Raw genomic sequence first — 23,173 nt, forward strand, 5'->3', positions numbered from 1 at the left:
TTGAATTAGTTGTTTTTGAAGATATCTTAAAAATATTTTATTGTAACAGTACATGCAGATGAAAAACTTTTACCATAAAATTTTTAATAGCATTTTTGGAGAACGGCAATCTTGGTGTGTTTGTATGCTTGGTTATAGCCGAAAATAAGGTTTCAAAACTTATACTTTTTTCTTTTTTGTCAATAACGATACATTTGTATAACTTACTCTATCCTAATCTAGAGGGGAGGGGAAGCCTAAAGAGGCTGTGGTAGGGGACTAATAGATATACAGATCCAACTAAATCAAAAAAGTGCTATGACATAACTTTTAGATTTTTTTCACTGCAGATGAAATTTGAACCCTCATCTACAGTTCAGGAAAGAGCCACTGAGCCATTGATCCAGTGATTTTTCAAAACTTATACTCCTATACCAAGTGAAGAAACTGGGAGAATTTCCTCATACGGGAGGTCTGCGAAAGCCACATTGGAAAGGTCAATTTACACCTAATCCAATGTAGTATTTACAGGTTAGTTTCACTTTCCCCTCCCCCCGGCCCGCCCGCAACAGTCAAACTGTCCCTTCAGTGCTTGCCCGCTTAGGAAATAGAAGGATAAAAGTTCTTGAAGCATTTTACTACATCAAGGCTGTTTGAAGGTGAGTTTTTTGAGTATTAGTATAAAGTTTTATTATAGATTACTGTAAAAATTGTAAAAAAATTTTTGTGAGATGAAAATTTTTTTTTCTTTTATTTCTTTCCTTTTCTTTTCTTTTTTCTTTTATTTCTTTCTTCCTTTTTTCTTTTCCTTCCTTCCCCTTCGTTCCCCTGCGACTCCTCTTCTCCCTCTGCCCCGCCACCCCCCTCTGGCCGCCACTTCTTTTTCTCCCCCCCTCCCTCATCCCCGTCGCCCTCAGCAGCCACACATGGAAGCCATGGATTTTTTTTTTTTAGCTTTTGCCCGTCACCCCTTCTCCTCCCCTCTTCCTCGCCACCCTCCCCCGCGGGAGGGGGAAGGTGGCAGGGGAGGGAGAGGGGAAGAGGGGAGGGGAGGACGAGAGGAGAGGGGGTGAGGGAGAGGAAGAGAAAAAAAAAAAAAAGAGGAAGGCAGTGCCGGAATTGTTAACCGGCGCAGGGAGCGGTGGTGGAGGCGGTGGCTGGCGCGGGAGGACATGGTGGGTCGGGTGAGGGAGGGAAAAGAAGAAAATTTGAAGGAAAATTTTTTGTGTATTAGATGGATGTGTAGGTTAAAAATTTTAATAAGTTTTTTTGGAATTCCTATAGCAAAAGTTATTAAAAAATTAGTTTTATACAAACTTGTTAAAAAACCAAGGTTCAGACAGAAAAGCAATTAAAGAGAGAGGTCCGTGCTATCACCATCCCAAAGCCCTTCAGCTTCCAAGCATTATCGTCTCATCAAAAAAGATAAATTTTGGAAATTCATCAAGCATGGCAATGGCAATGGCAATGGCAATGGCATCCATGTTTTCCGCGTTGAGGTCGTTGGTCAGATAATAATGGCAATGTCTCCCACTAATTTGATTAGTGCCTTTGGACTAAAAAAGATTCTCAGATTCCAATCAAATGAGGTGTTAAGAGGTGGACGGTGCAAGGTGATTGTACTCTACAACAAAGGCATAAAGATGCAAGAAAAGAATGTATATAAATATTCCTCCTCTATTTATCTATACATGCACTTCTATTTCATAGCCTATGACTACTTTAACCACCAACAACAACCAAACAAAAAAATAAAAATAAAAATTGTCACATTGCATGCCATGCCACCTGTTGACAAACCTTTCTGCAATCCCTATTCTTTCACTCGCTTTAAATTTCACTTTTTTCCACATGGAATGAGTAAGATTTTCTCAATCTTTTGTGACCTAATTTTGCGTTAAAAGAATAATAAAAGCATTCTTTGTTAGTGGATAAGTATGACTTCGAAGAAGAATAATGCTAGGGAGGGGACCATGCAAATTTGTCACCATCCTCTACATTGTGCTACCAGCAAATTTCTTTTCCTTTTGACGAAGGCTGGCATCATGACCTCTTCCATCTATAACTAAGTTCTACTTCTACCTCATATTGAGAATGTCACTATATATAAATTGGGGTTTGAGGGAGGAGATAGATATTCAAGAAACATATCATATCATCAGCTCGTTTGTTTTGCAGCTTAAAATCTTAAAAAAGAGTCTTGAGAAAGGTGGCGGAGATATGTGGAGAAAGAAGAGAAAGAAGACGCTGAAAATGACTTGTTTATACGTGGATGCAATTGCCCTTTGATCATCATTTCATGGATGCCAAAGGGTACACAGGCAAGTCATATAGGCAAAGGGAAGGCCACGCCTTTCTTCCAGGTTTTTTTTTTTCTTTCTTTTTTTGCTTGTTTTTTTGGGGGATGCGTTTCTTTCTTTTGGATTTTCAACTAATCAATGTATCCGATGTTATTTGACCAGAGCTGTATATGCTTAATGGTCCTTTAACCAATGAATTCTCCAATGAAGTGAATTTCTTTTGTGTATATAGCAGCTGTACTAGTTTTTCACTTCCGGTAAGACCGACCACCCCAGATGAGGTGACTGATTATTTATTGTACCTTATCAACCTTGCACTTTACCTTACCAAAAGTAAAGCTCGCAATAGAGACGACTGACTGCAAGAAAAGAAAGAAAAAAAATCAATTTTGAGATCGTATGCTAGTTTTAATCAGATCAGTAGTGTAATACATTATAATGGCTTATGATTGAGAGATTGATTTGTTATCCGTACGTCCGTATGTAACTTATCATTATATTATGATTCGGTGGGACAAGGGGTTGGGCCGTCCCTGAACAGTTAATGGCTATGATTTGGTTAAAAAAAATTTGTGCGGTCCAAATCACAAATTGTGCATCGATTTTAATACCGTGTACTAAAGTTACACGTTGTGCAAATAAAGTTATTCCGTATGCAATTAAAATTACGCGCTGTTAAAAATGGTCAAAATCGCTAGAACAAGGAGCAACCGTTCGTGCCCCTTGTCCCGATTCGGTGAAACTAACAAAAAAGATAGATCGTGATCCATTTCACTTGCCAAATTAACTAAATCCCTGCTTGATGTTGATGATGCAAAGGATAATTCCACTTACTAAACAAGATAATTTATTGTTGAATTTAGAAGGTGAGCAGAAGAATTATCGTTCTTGATCCGATTGCAGTTTTCAAATGCAGATAGATATCCATCAGGTCCAACCTTCACGTTCATACCACCAGCCGATTTGATCTGCAATACTCTCCAATTGGCTTCAAAAAGGAAAAAAAAAAAAAAAATTCTGCAGAAAAATGAAAAATCTTGCCCCTCGACCTCGAGAGGTCTTCTTCCTGTGTAAAATGTCTCCAACGCTATATCGATACAAACATGAATCCTGATAACATCAATAAAACCCGGGTAGTTAACAGCAGTGACTTCAAGCACGGTAGTAACTAACTCAAATAATACGTTTTCTGCATACAGTAACTCAAAAGGTTTCAGCATCTGTATATAACTTTTTCTGGTTTATATATATATATATAAAAAAATGCCCAGATCATTAATCATTGGTTGATGATTTGGGACAAATGGTAATGCATGATTAACGTACGAACCAGAGTACTAATTAGTAATTACATGTTGGTTTATCTTAATCTTTCGCAACAATGAGAGAATGAAATGATTGACTTTAAAGTTATAAAGCAAAAAAGAAGCTCCCATGAAGTTGCCGTGCTTATAATAAATTGCAAGATAAGCGTGGTAGCTATCTCGAGAGCGTACGTAAAGGAAGAAGCAAAAATAAGTATTTATTGTCGCTTTATTTATGATGAAGAGTACTTTTACTTTAATTACTTGTACGTACACATTGTTAAGATAACTAATCATGGGCATTATAACCGCTGCCGATATAAAATCATTTCAAACATTACAGTAAAAGTTGGCGTACTTATTATTATGCGTTGCTCGGCTCTTCAAGCTGGGAAGGGCTGACAACCTTCATGAAAACGACCGACGAGCCACTCAAAAAGTCTTCGAATAAAAATATCTCATTAATTGAAGCCAAAACTATCCATCAAAGAACAATAATTACAACCTTTTTTTTTTTTCTTTTTAATTTTCCTGTTAACCAAAACGATGCACATCACTGCAACGAAAAAACCTGATGAGTATCTTTCACCCCTTACAACATTCACCAATCCATTATCACATTACAGACTCCCTGCAGCATTCTATAATAGCCCTGACATCGTTGAAGAACTGTTTTCCTGGACATCCTCAATTTGCAGACAATGAAAGAATCGCATCAGCAATCCATGCTAAGCTCTTAGTCTTAGTTGCCCATTAAAGCATGCACGGGTAACTGCTGGTTATAAAAATGTGTGCTGATTTTCAACAGGCAAACCAAAATCAAACCTCATGAGTATCCATCCTTAAAAGGAGAAATTTTGGAACTTCCACTCATCCACGTTACTTATTTGGTATGACAAAAATGGCAAGGTCTCAACCTCATCTATTCATCTTGCTCGTGATGATCTAACTAGAGTATACAAGGACATCCTAGAACTCAAATAAACAGACGCTGTATTTAAATACCATCCTTAATTCCGGGCGTAATAATAAGTTAGCCAGTCAATCCCAAGGGATAGCTCTTCAGCAAACTCTATCCCCGGGAGAACCAATACCTAGTGTATATCACCACCAATGATACCTTCAAATGGGATTAAAAATCTTATTCTTCATCATCATCTCTAAATGCGCAATTACGAGCAGCAGGTAAAGCGTCAGCTACCCCAGATCTAGACTCTTCTTCATGGTTTCATAAACCAAGTACGTAATGCTGGCTGCAGGAACAACTTTAAGAAGATTTGGGAATAGTCCTTTATAGAATCCCCTGAAACCTTCATGTTTAATCGTTCTCCTAAACACATCAGACATTCCTTTGTAAGCAGCATCAGAGTTGTATCGCTGAGCTTGCATTCTACAAAGTGAGAAAATAAGCATTAGCATTTAAGACAAATCACGAGCTGAATCTAGAATGTCCGACAGACAAATTAAGCTGCAGCAAGAGCATATTGTAATGAAGTTTTACCTTGTTCTGACAACCTGCAAAGGATAAACGCATGTTGCTCCCAGGGCCCCTGAAATTGTACCGCAACCAAGTTGCACAAAAGGACCAGGCTCTGCATAAAATTCGAATTTCCAGGAAACAAGATTTCAAAGGCCTGTAAAACTAAATAAATTACACATCCTACTAGCTTTCCAATAACCATTTAAATTTAAACCACAAGGAATTCTCACCAAAGACATCTGTTTGATGATGTAGAAAAGACAATATCCCCATAACACAGAAAAGGAAACGATCAAAGAAGTCTTGAGACATTAAAAAACGAAAGCATAAATTCCATACCACTATCATGAAGAATATAGGTCTTTGACATTTCTTTAAGTGTCTCATAGGCAGCCAAGTCGATGCCCGCATAAGGAATAATCCCTAGAAGAGATGGTACCAGTCCTCTATAAAAAGCCCGAGGTCCCTCCTGAACCAATATATCTTTTGACAACTTTCCCAAATTTGGAACTTTCCCACTTTCACAAGCATAAGTTTGTAATCGGGTCTTCACAAGATCCATTGGATAAATAGCAGTTTGTGCAACAGCACCAGCCAAACCACCAGCAACCAGGCGCCCTGATGTCCCAATATCCCGGTGGTCCTCCTTGTTACCTCCAATGACATTCTTCAGCATTTCATAAGTGTAAAATTTGATGGCACTTTCTGGAGCAACCTTGAAAACATTTATCCCATTGCCTCTGAAAAACCCAAATAAGCCGCCCTCCTTCCATATGCTCTTAACTGCAGGGGCAATAGATGCACGAGAGGTCTGAACCTGCAAAACCACCTTCAGACGATCAAGAGGTGCAGTTGCAGTACGTGAAGCCGCTCCAGCAACTCCCCCTGCAATTAAATATTTTGTAGCATGAACATGCTTGCTGATGCCTTCTGGAATAACAGCCTGTTCACCAATATCAACTAGATATACCCTTTCCCAATAGTGATAGATGTTTTCAATAGTTGCCTCATGTGGATAGAGCAGTAAAAAATCTCTCCACTCTTCAAAAGTTATGATACCATTGTTATCCTTATCAACATGCTCCACAAAGCGAGCAAGTTCATCATCATCCATTTCTATCCCTGAAGAAAGAAACTGCCATGACTTATAAGATGAAGACATATAATGATATTAAAGTAAATGGCTCTGGGAAAAGATGGAAAATCTAGCAGAAAAATCAGACTCAGAAGGCCTAAATACTTGGTTCATAAGGACTTGAAACATAGAATCACTCAATGATAACAACCAACAGTAGTCCCAAGAAGAAGATGAAAAAAAACGTGAGGTGCTTTCATAAAGTGAGAAAGAGCTTCCTCTAGTCATACTTGGAGATTGAACTTGCGACTTATCTTCAAATTCTGGCATACGTTGTCCAAACTTGGAAAAGCAATCATATTTATCCTCAATCTTACACAACCTACTAATTTCGGATCAATATGCAAGAAATTTGAAAAGATCACATAAAAGAATATTCTGAAAATTCCGAAGGGATGCTCAGAGGAAGAATTGTAATTTATAACAAAAAAGCCAGTATTTGAAGGACCGATACTTACAAGCTGCAACACCAAGGTGATCAAAGAGCTTCAGATTTGATGCCATGCAAAATCAGCTTCTTCCCCTTTTATGATAGGGAAAAAAGGATTCTATTTGCACATCAATAATTAAAAAGGCGCAGTATATTTAGATCACTCCATTCAGAGGTCAAGGAATATAAGAGTATGAAGTCTCATTCCAACATTGAAGGGTTTTTCCCATTACCCAGACCCATGACACTCAGGTCCTCAGCAACCTTGTGTTTCTGCCAAGGTCTTTTCTTTGGATCCATTTGAAAAGATGGATCTGGATCCTATGGAAGACATGATGGGATGGAATTGAACAGAAAGAGTTGGATCCAAGGAAAGATTTTCACATTAGCTAAAAACACATGGTTAGCAATTATCCCAGGGTGAAGAAAATTACAATTAAAGAAAGCAATGAGCTAAAAGTTTCTATTTCTTCTTCCTTCTTATCACAGAACATTGAAACCTAAGCCCACCTTCCTGCTGCTTCTGTTTACCATCAATAGATCCTTCCGTCATGGCAATCTCACCAGATATTTTCTCGTTACTCAAACTCACACTGAATGGCTCAAACGCCACTTAACAGAGATGCTCTTTTTCCAGCACTCTCACTACCAGCAAGAGAATGCCGCTGGTGCAGTCAACAGCAGTTGACAGGCCAAGTTTAGCTCCGTATAAGTGGTGTCATGGTCAACAGCAGTTGGAGGCATGACTTTTGCTCCATATAAGCTCAAAAATGAATAGTTTAGAAGAGAAAGGAAGAGGTGTTAAAGTATGGATTTCGATAACCTCTATTTTGGGTGAATTTGGATCCACTTAATTATAGTCTTAAATTCTTGGTGAATGTCAAATCTAAATTGCTCCTACTTCACACAGAAAAGCTAGAGATTTGGGTAAAGGGTTTAAAATCCTATCCACCCAAATCCCGCATTCCAAACAGACCCTCTATGAATTTCAGGGAATGCGAATGAAGAAGTTTTATGTATTATATTGGTTGTGGGAGAGTTATTTTCACATATGCACTAATTTTGGACTAACCGTTGAGCCATAGGACCTGAAATTTTATATGAAGATATTTTAGAGAACTTGTCTTTATAATGATCTTCCAAACAACCCTCTATATGTGCTCAGATACCAAAGCCTGTAGACAAAACCATTACTCTAGATAGCCAGACAACTAAATGGCTTTTCAGCACTAGAAAAAGTTTTTCTTTTTTTCCTTTAATCAGTATCTCATCAAAGATTTACATTAAGATCTCCCGACAATTTACCTGAATCAGTTGGCCATGATGAAGAAAGAGCATTTCTTCAACTCAGGAAAGTCATTTACCAATCTACTTTGTTCCATACTTTGGTGAATACTCTATCACTTAGCAAATCCAAAACAGGGCTCAAAGTTCACCATTTAATTTGTCAACATGGGGAAAAAATACTAAAGTTGAAAGAAACACTTTTAGGTTCTATCATAGCATTTAAAAGATCCATAATAGTACCTAAAGACCAGCATATATGGGAGAATCTCATGCACTGATACAAAAAGTACATCCAATACCAATAAGAATGTTAAATATTTGTTCATATCATACGGCAAATTATGTAAACAGGGGATTGTAACCTTTTCAATGAGATTGAAGTGGACCTTTATCTCTTCTTCTAAAGGCTCATAGCAGCTATGAAAATTGTTCTAAATTTCAGGTAACTTATTCATCAAATATAATACACGAGTAAACTTATTCTTGTCATTTTGCAGACCTAGAAATGTTGTTTCCAAAAGCACAGATATAAAAACGGTGACACCCATGTGCCAACCCTCAGATAAGAATGATAAATCAGCGACTCTTCCTTTAGTCACCATTATCATTGACATAGTAAGACCAATGGAAACAGACAATTAAAGCCAAAGTTAATGTTTTTAGGAAAACTATCTAAACTATCAATGCACCATAGGATATGAGGACTCAAGAAAGATATTGAACAGAAATAAAAACCAATTCCACTGTTTCAGAGTTATTACAAATAGGCACAAGTCTAGCCTTTCCATCTTAGAAGCCAAAAGGTTTGAACACTAGCAGTAAAAAGATACACACTAGTCCCTTTACACATTTGCAAAATGTTCTGAATTCTCCAAACATCAAACCTAGTATCTCTCAAGAGTGTCTTTAGGACTCAGATACACCATAGATCATGTCTCAAATCTTCACCACAAAAATTAATAGATTCACTAAATATGGGCACACTATCATATAAATCAATCCAGCTTACTTATTCTGAACTCTTAACCTTGAGAGGACTCGCATTATATGAGTTCTATGCAAATTCTTCACCCATTTTCTTAATCTTACTATTTGGCAGTAGCCTACTGGGACATCAACACTTTATTTTCTCCCATGTCACCACACACAAACATATATGTAATGCCTCAATCCTTGTTACATTATCTTTTGACAGGTCACAATTACAGTACTTACGAAATAATGACAGCAACTTAATTTGATTTACAATTACCTGCATCTTATGAAGGAGCGTGTCTTTTTTTTTTCCTTTTTAATTGTTCAACCTACAGCTGTAATAATAGGTGTTTCTATTTTTGCCAAGACAGTAATACAAAACCAAACAAAAATTACGATATACTGTTAAATTTGCGATATAGGTCATTTGTCTAAGATTAAACTAATCTATTCCAGCAGTGCAGGTTCTGCCACTGATTGATCACAAAGTGATGGATATAACAAGAGCGATACAATGATATATTCGTCGGTATCCAGCTAACCCAATCAGGGCTTCTTAAGACTATAAGAGATCAGCCAATTCCTACCACATGAGGAGCCAAACGGCTTATTTCTGTTCAAAACTAACATGCCATTTTAAACAGAAATAAAACAACGTAGCTCAGCTTTGAATCCAGGTATATAGCAATCAGAATTTAATACATGACACTATTAATAACCTAACAACCATAATAAATCAACCTCTTTCACTGCAGCATTACTTGTGGTTGCCGAAGAGCAAACTCTCAAATTAAGTATCCCACTACCATCTACCAAAAGCAACCACATTAGTAGTCTCTGTGAACCTGTGTTCTAGAATCTCTTGAATGATGATCTCTTTCCAACATCCAGATATACAAATTATAAGCATATGCACACGAAACACATAGACTAGAGAAACCACAACTATAGAACACATAAAAGTCGAAACTTGAATTGGACAATGCAGTGTCAAAGAAAATAAAGTACAAGTAAAGTACCAGCCTGGACAAGAGCATCCCAGAGTTCCTCAGGCAAAATGCAGCCATTATGCTCTACATCAATAGCCTGAAAAATCCTATACAACTCCAGCTCCTTATCATCCATATACTTCCTAAACTCCTGATAATCCACTCTTCCATCTCTATTAGCATCACAAACATTTAGCAGCTCCTTTGCAAACTTATACTCTGCTGGAATTTGCAGAGCTGAAAGGCCCTTCTCAATTTGGGTATAGTCCAAGTACCCCACATTAGCTGAATCAAAAAAATTAAATAAGCTCTTAATTCTTGAATCCCTTTCCTCCTTAGTCTCCCTGAGAGCTGCTAAGACATGGTCCATTGAAACCGGGCCGGGTTTCTTCACAGGATTGCAGCATCCGGACGGGTCATTTGTTGCCATTGCAGGGAAATTTACATGCCCCACAGCCTCTCCAGCCCCAGACATGGACAAAAGAATTCTGGGTTTATCAATTTCACCACGAGTCTCAAGATGTTCAACGTTTTTGTAGATCTAGACATCCAACCCGTAAATATGATGAATTTATTGAATTTACAGACGAGAAATGAATTGGGATACCAAATGCGAGAGCGAAGAATATTTATAGTTTAATAACTAACGAATTGGGTTGAAGAAAGTGGAGTGAGAAGAGGTGAAAGAAGAGAATATCTGGTGAGGATCTCCTTCCAGGAAGATCCGAAGGGTTGACCCGGTTTGCTAAACAGGATCTTTACTTGTGGTTTCGGGTCAATAGAAAAAAAAAAAAGGAATAATATATACTAAGAAGAGTGCCAAGTTTGAAGGGGTAAAAGTGCAAAATTGCACAAGCGTGTTTATTACGAGGGATGCTTGGAAATGGTAGTCGCTTTATTCTTCCGGGATGGCCGGTGGAAATTGGGACGGACAATTTTTTTCTCTTTTTCTTTTTGGCAAAGAAACAGTAATGGCTGGCTGGGCCTGTAGTTTCCGACAGAAAGGAGGGAAGCGGGGACAGTAAAAATTGTAACCGAACGGAAATTGGAAGATGGAGGCTTGGAAAGGAATATTGGGATTTCGGGGAAAATGGCCAAATTGGAGGTTGCAAATTGAGGAGACTAAGAAGGTAAGGTCATTCTTTTTAAAAAAAAAAATTTTCCCACTTTAGTAATAAAAAATTTAGATGAGTTTGATTTCAATCACCACCACCGTGGGTGATAATATGATTTCGGAATCACCAATCATTTACATGCGTTTTCGAATCATTGATCGGCATTTTTACAGATGACGTTCGTACATATCCTTATCAATAACATTTTCATATCAACAGCGTAATTCAAACACGAGCTTTTTTTTTTTTTTTTTCTAAAAAAGTGATACGTCCTTATCAATTGAGTCAACTTATTACTACATTGTTGCATGAGTGAATGAAATATATATGCCCTTACCATCAAGTTTTAGTATTGCCAATGTATACAGCTTCAAACTAGCATATACGTTAATGCAAAATGCAATTAGTATTATTGATTGGGAGGGGGGCGGGGGGTTGACGATGACATGGTTGTGGCGGGTGGGGACGGAGATGGCAGGCTGCAATCTTTAATGTACGTGTGTCAAATATGTATTGTGCATTTGAGGGGGGTTGAGCGAGGAAAGAAAAGTGGAGTCCAGGATTTTTTCCAATGTGTGTGGAAGGAAGCCTGGAAGGTTGGGATGCTGGCAACTTGAGAATGGATGCATTGTTGGATGGAGATTGGAAAGGTGATATCATGGTGGGCCAGCGAGTTGGAGACCATTTCTGAAAAGTTTGGGCTCGAGAACCTCTCGTTTTGACATTTGACCGCAAGTATTTTATTTGACTGGATTCATTAAAGTTGCTGTATTAAAAAATTGATGGCACAATTATCAAAAAAAAAAAAAAAAAAAAAAAAACTGATGGCACATCTTTTACATTTATATGGGCATTCTTCTCTTTCTACTTTACCAAATTGAGATGATTAAAGCGGTTTATTCCCTTGCTTTTCTGTGGGCGGCGAAGAGAAAATTTGGTAAAGAAAACCAGAGAGGATGATAAAACGCAATGGTAGTAACTGTTCCCCTATTCTAGTTCTTTTTCTCATTTTCCAGTTGGAGCCAGAAAGCAGAATTACTACCAAAAGAGACATTGCAGAATTCGCGTCTGATCCGGTCTTAATTTGGAAATTGGAGCCATTGCAGCATCACTGTTTTAAGTCCTAATCAAACAAGACGGAACTTGTTCCACGCCACAAGCCTAATTCGCCTTGTTTGATCGATCGCTCACTTTAATACTTAAATTTAATGAATTTAGATATTAATATATTCAGATGCGTTTGATAACAAAAAATTAAACATCTAAGTAGCACTGAATTTTTTAGACAAAACTTGTTCCTAAAAAATAAGTGATAAGTTATTCACTTATTATTATCTCTGAACGTGATATATACTCAAATTTATTTGATTTAATAATTTAATAGATTCAAATTTTAGATTTCAGTTTTGAAATTTTAGTTTTATCAAACGCCACCCTAAGTTTACAAGCCTAAGCATGAAGAGGGGATTTACGAAAGATAGTGTTATTTAGTAACTTCTAATAACTGTTTTTGTTTTGTTTGCTAAAAGAAATTATAACTTCTAATAACTTCAACTAGTTTTAATAAATTAAAAAAAAGGGCTTAATTCTTTCTTAATTTGCACACGCATAGGTGTGCTTTTCCCACAAATATTCACCTTTTTCTAGGGTCTAAAACTCGTAATTCTCTCTTCTTATTCTATTCCATTTCCAGATGGACCAAAATGAGTGCTTTTCGGAGTCTGGGGTGAGTGGAAAGCAAATTCGCTTCTCATCTGGTCACAGCTGGAATGAGACAGACGATCGCAGCATTTCTGCTGGAATCCAAATCAAACAAGAGGGAACTTAATTCATGCCCCAAGTCAAAATCACATTTTGCATATCATGCACGAACAAGAAAACAGTATCCTGTGTTATTATAGTATATAATAAAAACCAGGCCTTTCTTTCACTACAGCCTTTCTTTAACAAGTGTGATTCTTCAGAAGCTCCCAATCCCAGGAGGGGAGATTGGTGAGCCAAGCTCAGGTCGCTATAGACTCGTATCCAGATTTTCTACACTTCCTTCGATAAGTGATGACAAGAGCAAGAACCAGTGCTGCTTGAAACAGAAGAATTACCACCCAAACATAATGGGGTAGCCTCGTTTTCTTGTGCTCCTGCATAATCTCAAGTAACTGCATAGTTAATCTCAGGAGAAGCTGATTAAGTTTCGGAAATTAGTACCTTTTCTAATTACAACTCTTAACCACATCACATGACAGCATATCAATACTCTCATAACACTCTATTTAACATCTTTCACTAATTGGCAGTCCTTCTCCCCCCCCCCCCCCCCCCCCTCTTCCTGCGGAGACATTCACTGCCTCAAGAAGATTTGTTTAAGCCACGTAAAGATTGATCGTGTGTTCAAGTAATCCTAGAGGGGAATAATGGGATAGATCACAAAAGTGGAGCAGGATCTTACATGAACTGAAGCATGAGGAGCAGAGGTAGCGTTTGGTGAGTGTTGATCAGGATCAGCAACTAAGATGTAAAAGAGTCCCATGACGCCTGTATGCCTTTGAGCATTGCTATAGTTGGATACAAGAGTTAGAGACTCCCCACTGGAGATTTTAATGGAGCCAGGTTTAGGATAACATGTTGACATTCCAACTATATAGCCAGACTCATTTCCAGGTTCCATTCCCTGCCCATATATTGGAATGGAGGAGCATATAACGCGTCCATCCTAACAAAATTGACGGGAAAGAACAGAAATTCAAATTCAGAAAAACAACATTACTATGTCGAGGAAACTTATTAAGTGATTGTAATTAGCATTGCAAGCTAATACAGGATAATAATGTTCAACTAATGCAAGAGAGCTCCCCTCTCAATGTAACCTGGAATACTCCAACGTGAATGGGCTGCATAGTCCTAGGTGCATCTCATAAAGGATAGAAGATAGAACTAGAAGAGAAGGAAAAAATTTTGTCATGTATCTATCACATGAGCATGACAAGGAAAAGTTTGAATTAAATTACCTCCCCATAAAGAGTTGAACCAAGACCTCCTGTATGTTGGTGTGCAACACCATAGATGACCTCGCCCCCAGATGGCAAAACTATGGATACGCTCTTTGTGTGGATGCAATCATCATGAGCTGTGTTTGTAGAACAGGACTCGATTAGATACTCGATCTGTCAAGATGGATAAAACCTTTTAGTTCCCTGAAAAACTTGAAGAGGAAATGCACTAAAAGAAAGCAAAATGGTTGTGGCAACACCGTGTACTTTGATAATGATAATAATGATAAAGTAGAACTTTAACCATTAATCATAAAGTTAACAGGTTCTTGAATAAGATATATAACATCTGCAATAGCCAATTGCTTTTGAAAACAGACTTTAGTATTAGAGTCATCAGGAGTAGTAAATCTTTCTAATCACAATATTCATGATTTCAGACAAGTTCGTAGGACCTGTATATAGGCGTATGATCTTTAAGATGGACTCCATCACAATCAAAATGTAGCTTGAATTCCATTAATGACCTGTTCCTACTTGTGTCAATTTTAGTTTGGCCTACACAAGTTCTTTTCAAACCTAAGGAGACATCATGTAGGCTCTCTCACTCATCCTGTTATACACAGGGAACATGATAAAACTGCCGCCTCTGCATATTTTGGAGGCAGAGCAGCAGTTATTCCTTAAGATGCACGGCTCATACGAAAGTGGTCAATCACCTGGCAGTTGTGACCACTTGATTCTTTAGAATTGTTCGATCTTTGCCATCTAGCAGTTACATCAAGTATATATATTTTAGCAGGCAAGATGGAGTTGTCCCAGTCGACATACTTGACAGTGTATTTCATGAAGAAGCCTCTCCTTGGACTCCTGTACCCTTCTATAAGTCTGCACTTTGTTTCATCATAACAGCATCTCATTCCCCCAATATATTCTGGCTCCAAAGCATTGCCATCCTCATCTTGAGTAACATTATACAGATCACACCTGCACTCTGTGCATCCCAATTTATCTTCTGCACCCCTTGTATCAATTGCATGCAAATTGAGTGTCCATCCTTCTTCATAGCCTGCAGGAATTTCCGCTGGATTACCAACTTCTATTCCATAAGGATCAGGCACAACTGTTGCTGTTTTTCTCGTCTCAGATCCAAGGCCAAAGTACTGGGGAAGAAGGTCATCACATATCCCACTGTTCTTAATGACAACATAATCTGATTTTTCAGCCCTCTGGTTGCTTGAACTGTTTGAATTTTCAACTGCTTTCGGTCGGTAGTATCTCATAGCAATCCAGTGGTGTAGATAAGTTTCATAGAGAGGTACAGGATTCCCTGTCTCATCAACCACTTCAGCATCGAAACTCTTTATAGCAATATGACCTCTTGGAAAGTCAATATTGTGAAATAACTTTTCAGCTACTGATCCTGGTTCCAGCTCAAACTTAGGTGACAAAAATACAGCAGTTCTGATGCCGTTAGCGTTGCTTAGATGAACTTGGGTAGAACGAACTGTTGCCATCAGTAGCAGTAATACCAAGGAGAATAGCAAAGAGCAATCTGAACACATTTCCGTCCCTTTCTGTCATCATATCAGGTAAAACCATTATTTTCGCTGTTAGTACATGACATTAAAGTTCATTTTCCTTTCTTTTTTTCTTTTTTACCCAGAAATTGCAGTTCATTTTCTGAGTCTTCTCTGCATAAAATGAAATGAGTTACAAGACCAGATAAATCAATTGAAGTCCCATGAAATCAAATTTGTTAGTCAGTCATATACTTATTACTCATTTGATTAAAAAATTTGCATGTCAGAATTTGAGGCTACTTCATGGCTGATATGCTACCCATACCAGTAGCGAGAAAAATCTGAAAGCAGACGAAGAACAAGTACTTCACACTCTGCTAATTTTTCCTCATTGTCATGTATCTCAGAATTCAGAAGTATTTGTTGGGCTTGAATGCATCACAACAATAATATTCAGTTTTCCAGCTTAATAAATGAATAAGGATCAACTGGATCAAGCAATTATTATCAACCAGCTAATGGATGGAACAGAATCAGACATGCATTTATCGCACTAAAAAACCAAAAGATCTGGAACATTTTGACATTAAGCGACTGAGATATGCACAAGAATGATGAAATCCTGTTAATCTGGAAATAAAGAAAAGGGAAAGTTGAACATACCGTGTAAGAATGCAGAGGAATCCAAGTAGTGATATCAGCTTCAAAGCATAGTACTATGTCTTAACAGTTAGCAAACTCCAGGTTGAAAGAAAACAGACTGAACTTCAAATTCCGTCCACGATACGTATCTACAGAGACAGAGAGAGGTAGAGAACTACTTCGCTATTGACAAGCACGTAGAAGTTCAAATTACAATTTTATGTTCTAGATCCCAGAAAAATATGACAAGCAAATGGTTCAAGCTTTGGACCGTTATCTTGAAAATTCGAGGCATAAGAAACAAGCACATAGTAGTTCTTGAAAATCCGAGACATATGAAACAAGCACATAAAGAATTAAAGCACGTAGAAGAGAAAAATTGGGGGAAATAAACAGGATTAACTGAAAATGGATAGTATTAAAACTCTTGACTGCATACGTCCATCTGGTGTGTGCTATATTTATAATCAAGTTTAAAGGATGTACTACTTTCATATTTTCACATCCTATATAATTTAGAGCCATATTTGAATTCTCAAAATGGGTATACTTACAGAAGCAAGAACCAGGGAAGCAGCTTTAGCTGGAAATGATGAACATAAAGAGCCCAAATGAGGTCAATGATCGTTCTCCAAAGTTTGTACGAGCCTTTTAAGATTATTCAAATACCCATTGTTTGAACATTGGAAAATGTCAAATTGATCGTTTGACAAAAAAAAAAAAAAAAAAAAGTCAAATTAATATGTCACCTAGAAGCTAGAGCCTCCAATGGAGTGCTTTGAATATACCCACAGGCCACAACCACTGCTGAAACCATTGTGGGGAAGTTTGTTAGACATAAAAAAATGAAATGGTCAAAACTCAAAAGAGGAGAAAACAGTTTTAAAAAGGTGGTTCGTTTTCAATTGTCATCAGGGACAGTGAAATCCATTTTGTCTTTCTTCAGCGAGTCTTTCTTAGTTTTGGGGGAGTGGTCATTCTCCATTCCGCACTACTTCCATACTTTGACAATGCCCAGTGGCTTATCAGTTATCAGTTGAAAGTCAAAGCCATGAATTTTTTGAAGTAGAGAAGCTTGGTTGTGCGTTCTAATATTTCAAAGACTGCGGCTTTCAAACTAGCACAGGATCGCTTTCTGATGGGTACAGACTCCTGAATGTAGGGAATTGAGACCGTGTGTGTTTGATTCGTATTAAACACTGGCGACTTTTTGTGCAGCTAAATGTAGGAATGGGGTTGCAGTTGTAAAACGATTGTAAATCATCCTGGAACTGGAAGGTTGCAGCTGAAGACTGGCAAATTTGTAAAGAATCCAGCATTTATCCAACCTTTACTACAGATGATTTGTTACCTCGGACAAAATGGTTTGCGTTTCCTGAACTACACTGTCCACTAAACACACACACACACACACACACACTGGATGTAAATGCTATGACAAGTCCGGTTTCTGTCAGAGCTCTTCCTTTGAGCCATCACTAGCGATAGCTTTTGCATAAAATTCTCTCCGTTCTTTGAGGATTGCACCTTGTGCAGTATCTGAAAATGCTACGTGAAAAGCGAGTATCAAATTCTCAGCTGCTGATGCCATGGTGAACTGTTTCCTCGTATTGTTAAAGTGCTCATTGATCAATAAAACAACTGAAAGAAGATCCATGCTTTTACACACACATATGGCTGCCAGTTACAACCAAACAAATTCTTGCCATATTATTGCCACAGAAAGTACATGTATACGAAGCGGTTTACACTGTTGACAAAGAGGACATGGAGGAGACAAGAGAGAACTTAAAACCATCTAAAGATGGTGATACAACAGACATCAAAATTAAGATAGACAAGCTCACATCGTTATTGGTTCGTAGTTATCCCCTCTTTGGTTTCTTCTCTGATAAGCAACAATAACAGCAGCAAGAACTGCAATTCCTAGCAGCGCCATACCCACGATAAAATCGAGCGTCAACACTCTCTTATGTATCTGCACAAATCAGAACGATGAGAGTAAGTTTCAGTCCAAATTGGTTAATTAAAAAGCTCGTGAGGAAAACAGAATATACTCATACTCCAACTGGAGCATGCTGGGAAGAGTTAAGTTTTGCGGACGAGTCTGAATCTGCAACCAATATGTAAAAAAGTCCCATGACTCCTGTATGCCCTTGTTCACTGCTATAATAAGATTTTACAGTCAGAGTTTCCCCATTGGATATCTTCACAGAACCAGGTTGAGGATAACACGTAGACATCCCTACAATGTAACCAGCCTCATTTCCTGGTTCCTTCCCTTCTCCATAAATTGGAAGTGACGAGCATATAACTCTTCCATCCTGAATAATCCACCAGAGAATCAAGACTCAAAAAAAAGAAAGCAGGGAATTCACTATGAGACCACCTAATCAACAACCAATAAACGGAGATTTCAACATAATGCATAAAAGTAAACAAGAATCAATTATATGAACACATCTAACTGATCCGCGAAACTAGACAGAAGCAATAGATGAACTAATTTGATTTTTAGCATCAATTTCATAATTAGATGCCAGTTATTGGCAAAAGCCAATGGCAGCAAGCTATCACAAAAGGCATACTTGCAACTACTCAGCGCGTTTCTTGTCATCATTAGCCTTCTATAGTATAAAGGAAGGAAAACAATAATCTTGGAGGAAATATTTACTAGCAATATGACTTTTGCACAAAGTCATGTAGTTCAACAAGAGATTCATTCTGCCCTTTCCCTTTTATTCTCTTGCCTTTGTACTAAAAAGAAAATATATATAGAAGCAGAAATGACAAGATATACTCAAGACAGGCAACTTGTAGCCATGAACTTAAGAGTACAGACATGCCACGTCAGTATCAAGGAGCATCACACTAATGAGGCTATTGCTTCAAGCCTCAAAAGACAGAAAAGAGGCAGAAGAAGCTTGAAGAATCATAAGATCGAAAGGCAGGTCTTTCCCTAATTGAAATTAGATCTGTGAACGATAAATGATATACAGTTGCGTGAAAGGTTCAAAACACAAAATCAATTGGAAATTTTTTAAGTAATAATCATCCATCTCTTTGCTTTACTAAAATTACATCTAGAACTTCCTCCTTACATAGAATTGAAATGTAAAGATGAAAAGATACCAAATTCAGGGATACATCAATTGCTGGCTAGTTGTTAGGAACATTATACATATCTTAAATTACTTCAATGCAGGAAAACCTTTATTTCTTTTCAAAAAAAGTAGGAAATATATTAAGGAGCAGACTTATCGAATATGGTTATTATGTCAGAAAGCAGAATCAATTGCCAACAATTTTGATGTATAGCTAGTGAAACGTGAAACAATAAAACTACCTCTCCATGAAGAGTTGAACCAACTCCTCCTGTATGCTGGTGTGCAACACCATAGATCACGTTACCACCAGCAGGCAGAATTATGCTTACACTTTTAGTATGAACACAACCACCTTTTGTAACACCAGCTGGGCAAGACTCGACATCATACTCAATCTGTTTCAAGGTAGTACAGAATATTTTAAATCCTGAATGGCATGTAAAAATTTCACTATACCCATCAACAAGTTTTTTTTAATATATAATTTCTTTGTGGATAAATAGAATAACAAATAGAAGGACTTGACATATTACCAGACAGTCATGTCTTGAACTGATTCCATCAGACTTTTTCCATCTATCTGTCACATCAAATATATACACTCTAACGGGCACAATGGAGCTATGCCAATCAACATATGTTACAGTGTACTTCAAGTAAAGGCTTCGCTTCACACCTTGAAACCCTTCTTTCAACCTGCATCTGGTCTCATCATAACAACATCTCAAGCCTCCAACGTAACTTGGGTCCAGGTTATGGCCATATTCATCCACAGTAACATTATAGAGATCACACCTGCACTCGGTGCATCCTAACCTATTTTCTGCACCCCGTGTATCAATTGCGTGCACATTGAGAAGCCATTTCTCATCATACCCAGCTGGTATCACTGCAGGGTTACCAAATTCTATACCATAAGGATCTGGTACATTGTTGCTTGTTTTTCGTGTCTCAGATCCCAGGCCAAAAAACTGGGAAAGTACTTGTGCACAGACCCCATTATTCCCAGCTGAAATGTAATCTGACTTCTGAAAACCAACCCTGCTATGGTATTTGGGCGTTTCAACACCTCTACGTTGGTAATAATTTACAGCAACCCAGTGATGGAGATAAGTTTCATAAAGTGGGATGGAGTTTCCTGCCTCATCAATCACTTCAGCATCGAAACTCTTAACAGCAATATGGCCTCTTGGGAAATCAATGTCATAGTAATACTTATTAATCACTGATCCTGGTCCGAGCTCAAACTTAGGTGACAAATAGACAAGAGTTTTCACCCCATTTTCATCTGTCCCAGACATTAAAAAACTTTGAATAGTATCCACCAATAACAAAGTAGCCAGGAAAATGAACTGGCATTTCGAACCCTTTGCCATCTTCTTATTCTCACTTCTTTAATATATCTGTATAACATTAGGGAAAAAAGCTTAATGACGAAATTATGTCAGTAATAGCCAAATTGTTCCAAAAAATCTCATCCAATTGCATCACCTTCAACAAACATAGCTTACCCATATCATTAAACTGCATAGCTACACACCAAGATAAACAAAAAAGCGGCAGGATCATTAATTTAACTATGCGGATTATCGCATACTTAACTTGTTGCAGGATCTTCCTATTCTCCTTGTTCTTCTTCACCTCATGGACCAAATTGTTTAGATCATTTAAAAAAAAAAAAAAAAAAAGGAAAGTAGGAACATCACAATAAGGAAACAGCAGCATCCGACACCTACAAGTGCAGTGGCTTTAACTTAGGTGGCTAATTACGGACAATAAAAGAGAAAATAAAGAGTCTACAACCAGAAATCAAATTCGTGCATATGCGAACCAGCAATAGCAAGTTAGCAACAGAAAACTACCCATAAAAATTCTCAAATTTCCGGGCCACAAAACTGTAAAGATATGTCTTTCCATAACAATAGACAGTACAGAAATAGAAATGATAAACTTTGACCATAATCCAAGTATCCTCCAGTCTCCACCAGAGAGAGTAGCAACAGAAACAAGAGAACTACTGTTCCTTGGGTAACTTACTTTCAGAAAACTAACCAAGAGCGATGATGGGTTCTTGCTCTAGTTGTTTCCCTTGAATATTTATTACCTACAGTCTACGTTTATGACACCCAAATGTTTTCTTGGAATCATATAAACAAAACAGCATTCAGTAGTAAGTCGAACAATTATCAAAACTATAACAATCAAGAATGTAAAAACAGCTTACCAAATTTCACAGCACATCTGCAAAAGAAGAAAGTTTCAATTTTTTTCTCAAACAAGAGACTGGCGCAGCAGAGAACATGTGAATGTAAAGAACGGGTTTTTAAGGGCATGCTACGTAGTCTTGAGAGCAATCATTATTTTAACATTGGCGGAAAAAAACTGGGTGGCGGATGGATATTTGCGCAGTCAATGATGCCGACGTGTCCGATTTGCTGAGGCCAGTGCTTAGCTCATTACCCTGGATCTTTCAATCCAAATCGTGAAATAGGAGACGGCGGATTATTCTTGTTTCCGGCCGCTAGTAGGAAGTATTTTTGCAGGTCTTTTCTTTTTTCTTTTAAAAAAAAAAAAAAAAACTTTTTCACAAGTTTATTGCGTTTTGGATTTGATATACAGGATGCCCCTTTCGTCGTTGCCTGGAAAGTTTTTGACAAATGACAAGTTTCTCTGTTAAGGTTTTCTGCTGAGACAGAAAGCGACGGGGCATCTTACTAGACATGGAAATTTATTATTATTATTATTTTTTGGTAAAATAAGACAATAGTAGCATAAATAGCAAAATAATCAGTAAAAATATTTCCTAATCCAGGAGGGCCTGCATCAAGGAGTCAAAAGGAGCACAAAAGCTTTCCATTCCATCTTTGCCACAGCTCTCTGCTCCTCCATTAGCTTCTCTGTAGGTGTGTTCCACTCGCATTTGCTAGAGAATTCCGACTGCTGCAACCTGACAATCAATCAGCTTCCAAGACTCGGACCAAGTAACAACAATGATGAAAGTATGGACCTTGTGAAAATTAATAATGAATTCGGGGACAAAGAGGGGAGCGGCATTAAGTAGCAATGAGCCAAACTTCGCGTCAAGCTTTTTTCATGATTGTGTTTGGATAATAGATTATTTGAATAGGAGATTATTTGGGAGCGGCAGCATAACGGTGACGTAAACAAATAAATTTGGACAAATAATCTTCTATCCAAACACACTCTAGTAGTGTGTTTAGATAATAGAAGATTATTTAAGATAATGTTTTGAAAAAAAAAATATTATAGCATTTTTTTTATGTAATGTATGCGAGATAAAAAAGTGGTTGAAAAATGTGTTGATAATAATGCAATCAAGTCAGTATACGTAAGTAAATAAGGTGTAAATAAAGTGTAAACCAAACACAACTAAAAAAAATACTATAATAGGCGAATAAAAAAATATGTTGATGATACAAATAAATAAATTTTGACAAATAATTTTTAATTCATACAAACCAAGAAGAAAATGTGATGTTTGTTCACCAGCATCTTCTGAGTTTTTGAGGGAAAAAAAAAGCCAAATTCCATGAAAAAAAAAAAACAGAGAAAATTCCGTCAATAATTAATGACAATATTTAGTTAAAAAATAGCCTCTTTTCCATAGCCTTCTAGATTTTGGAGTTATTTTATTAGTTTACTATAAATTTATGTTGTTTTATTATCATATAATTTTACACCTAATTAATTAGTAAAGAAAGAAGAATATTAAAACAAAAGGATGTGGTCATTGGATTGAAATTTTAGTCGGAAGCCCTTGGATTGACATTTCCCTATAAATTATGCCATTCTCAAAAAAATTGACAAAGTGACTTGAGAGAAGCTTAAACTAATATATTTTTTGATGAGCGGAAATATCTAAGTCTAGGTGGAAGATCTACGCAGAAGGGAAAGATACT

At 37.4% G+C, this 23,173-nt stretch overlaps 3 protein-coding genes across 10 annotated transcripts; all 3 read right to left on the minus strand.

The window, feature by feature from the left end:
- Positions 1 to 4,438: 4,438 nt before the first annotated feature.
- LOC113739675 (calcium-dependent mitochondrial ATP-magnesium/phosphate carrier protein 2-like) lies at positions 4,439 to 10,974 on the minus strand. 4 transcript variants are annotated; one of them, XM_027266959.2, is made up of 4 exons: positions 9,910 to 10,964; positions 5,403 to 6,185; positions 5,085 to 5,175; positions 4,439 to 4,973 (listed from the first exon to the last, which is right to left on the minus strand). In XM_027266959.2, exons 1-4 carry the CDS (start codon positions 10,352 to 10,354, stop codon positions 4,781 to 4,783), a joined length of 1,512 nt encoding a protein of 503 aa, XP_027122760.2. In that variant the 5' UTR covers positions 10,355 to 10,964; the 3' UTR covers positions 4,439 to 4,780. The 4 variants fall into 4 exon arrangements, 3 of the variants coding, with proteins under 3 accessions (XP_027122760.2, XP_071901716.1, XP_027122761.2); XM_072045615.1 differs by having other exon boundaries at positions 5,403 to 6,198; positions 9,910 to 10,096; XR_011812935.1 differs by having other exon boundaries at positions 4,860 to 4,973; positions 5,294 to 6,185; positions 9,910 to 10,974.
- A 1,828-nt stretch (positions 10,975 to 12,802) lies between these two features.
- Positions 12,803 to 15,546, minus strand: LOC113738764 (uncharacterized). The gene is made up of 4 exons (XM_072045618.1): positions 14,701 to 15,546; positions 14,000 to 14,155; positions 13,441 to 13,704; positions 12,803 to 13,132 (listed from the first exon to the last, which is right to left on the minus strand). The coding sequence occupies exons 1-4, from the start codon at positions 15,544 to 15,546 to the stop codon at positions 12,998 to 13,000; spliced, it is 1,401 nt and encodes a 466-aa protein (XP_071901719.1). The 3' UTR covers positions 12,803 to 12,997.
- Positions 15,547 to 17,830: 2,284 nt separating this feature from the next.
- Positions 17,831 to 21,871, minus strand: LOC113740105 (uncharacterized). Of its 5 annotated transcripts, XM_027267617.2 has the most exons (6): positions 21,478 to 21,869; positions 20,856 to 20,985; positions 19,787 to 20,656; positions 19,493 to 19,648; positions 18,210 to 18,470; positions 17,831 to 18,124 (listed from the first exon to the last, which is right to left on the minus strand). In XM_027267617.2, exons 3-6 carry the CDS (start codon positions 20,627 to 20,629, stop codon positions 17,990 to 17,992), a joined length of 1,395 nt encoding a protein of 464 aa, XP_027123418.2. In that variant the 5' UTR covers positions 20,630 to 20,656; positions 20,856 to 20,985; positions 21,478 to 21,869; the 3' UTR covers positions 17,831 to 17,989. The 5 variants fall into 5 exon arrangements, with proteins under 5 accessions (XP_027123418.2, XP_027123416.2, XP_071901721.1 ...); XM_027267615.2 differs by lacking the exon at positions 20,856 to 20,985 and having other exon boundaries at positions 21,478 to 21,864; XM_072045620.1 differs by lacking the exons at positions 20,856 to 20,985; positions 21,478 to 21,869 and adding an exon at positions 21,291 to 21,312.
- Between the last annotated feature and the right edge of the window lie 1,302 nt (positions 21,872 to 23,173).

Source organism: Coffea arabica, chromosome 4c (genome assembly GCF_036785885.1).
Source record: "Coffea arabica cultivar ET-39 chromosome 4c, Coffea Arabica ET-39 HiFi, whole genome shotgun sequence".
NCBI lineage: Eukaryota > Viridiplantae > Streptophyta > Magnoliopsida > Gentianales > Rubiaceae > Coffea > Coffea arabica.

Bases quoted from the DNA above. Each gene is read 5' to 3' on its own strand.
- LOC113739675 (XM_027266959.2), bottom strand. From the start codon at position 10,354: ATGTCTGGGGCTGGAGAGGCTGTGGGGCATGTAAATTTCCCTGCAATG. The intron at 6,186-9,909 runs GTACTTTACTTG...TTCTTTCTTCAG, and splicing joins GGATGCTCTTGTCCAGGCTG to GGATAGAAATGGATGATGAT. The intron at 4,974-5,084 runs GTAAAACTTCAT...CTCACTTTGTAG, and splicing joins TTGCAGGTTGTCAGAACAAG to AATGCAAGCTCAGCGATACA.
- LOC113738764 (XM_072045618.1), bottom strand. From the start codon at position 15,546: ATGTGTTCAGATTGCTCTTTGCTATTCTCCTTGGTATTACTGCTACTG. The intron at 13,705-13,999 runs GTAATTTAATTC...CAATTTTGTTAG, and splicing joins GTTCAACTCTTTATGGGGAG to GATGGACGCGTTATATGCTC. The intron at 13,133-13,440 runs GTAAGATCCTGC...GAGATTATGCAG, and splicing joins CTCCTCATGCTTCAGTTCAT to GAGCACAAGAAAACGAGGCT.
- LOC113740105 (XM_027267617.2), bottom strand. From the start codon at position 20,629: ATGGCAAAGGGTTCGAAATGCCAGTTCATTTTCCTGGCTACTTTGTTA. The intron at 19,649-19,786 runs GTAATATGTCAA...ACCTTGAAACAG, and splicing joins GTTCAAGACATGACTGTCTG to ATTGAGTATGATGTCGAGTC. The intron at 18,125-18,209 runs GTATGAGTATAT...TGATTTGTGCAG, and splicing joins CCCAGCATGCTCCAGTTGGA to ATACATAAGAGAGTGTTGAC.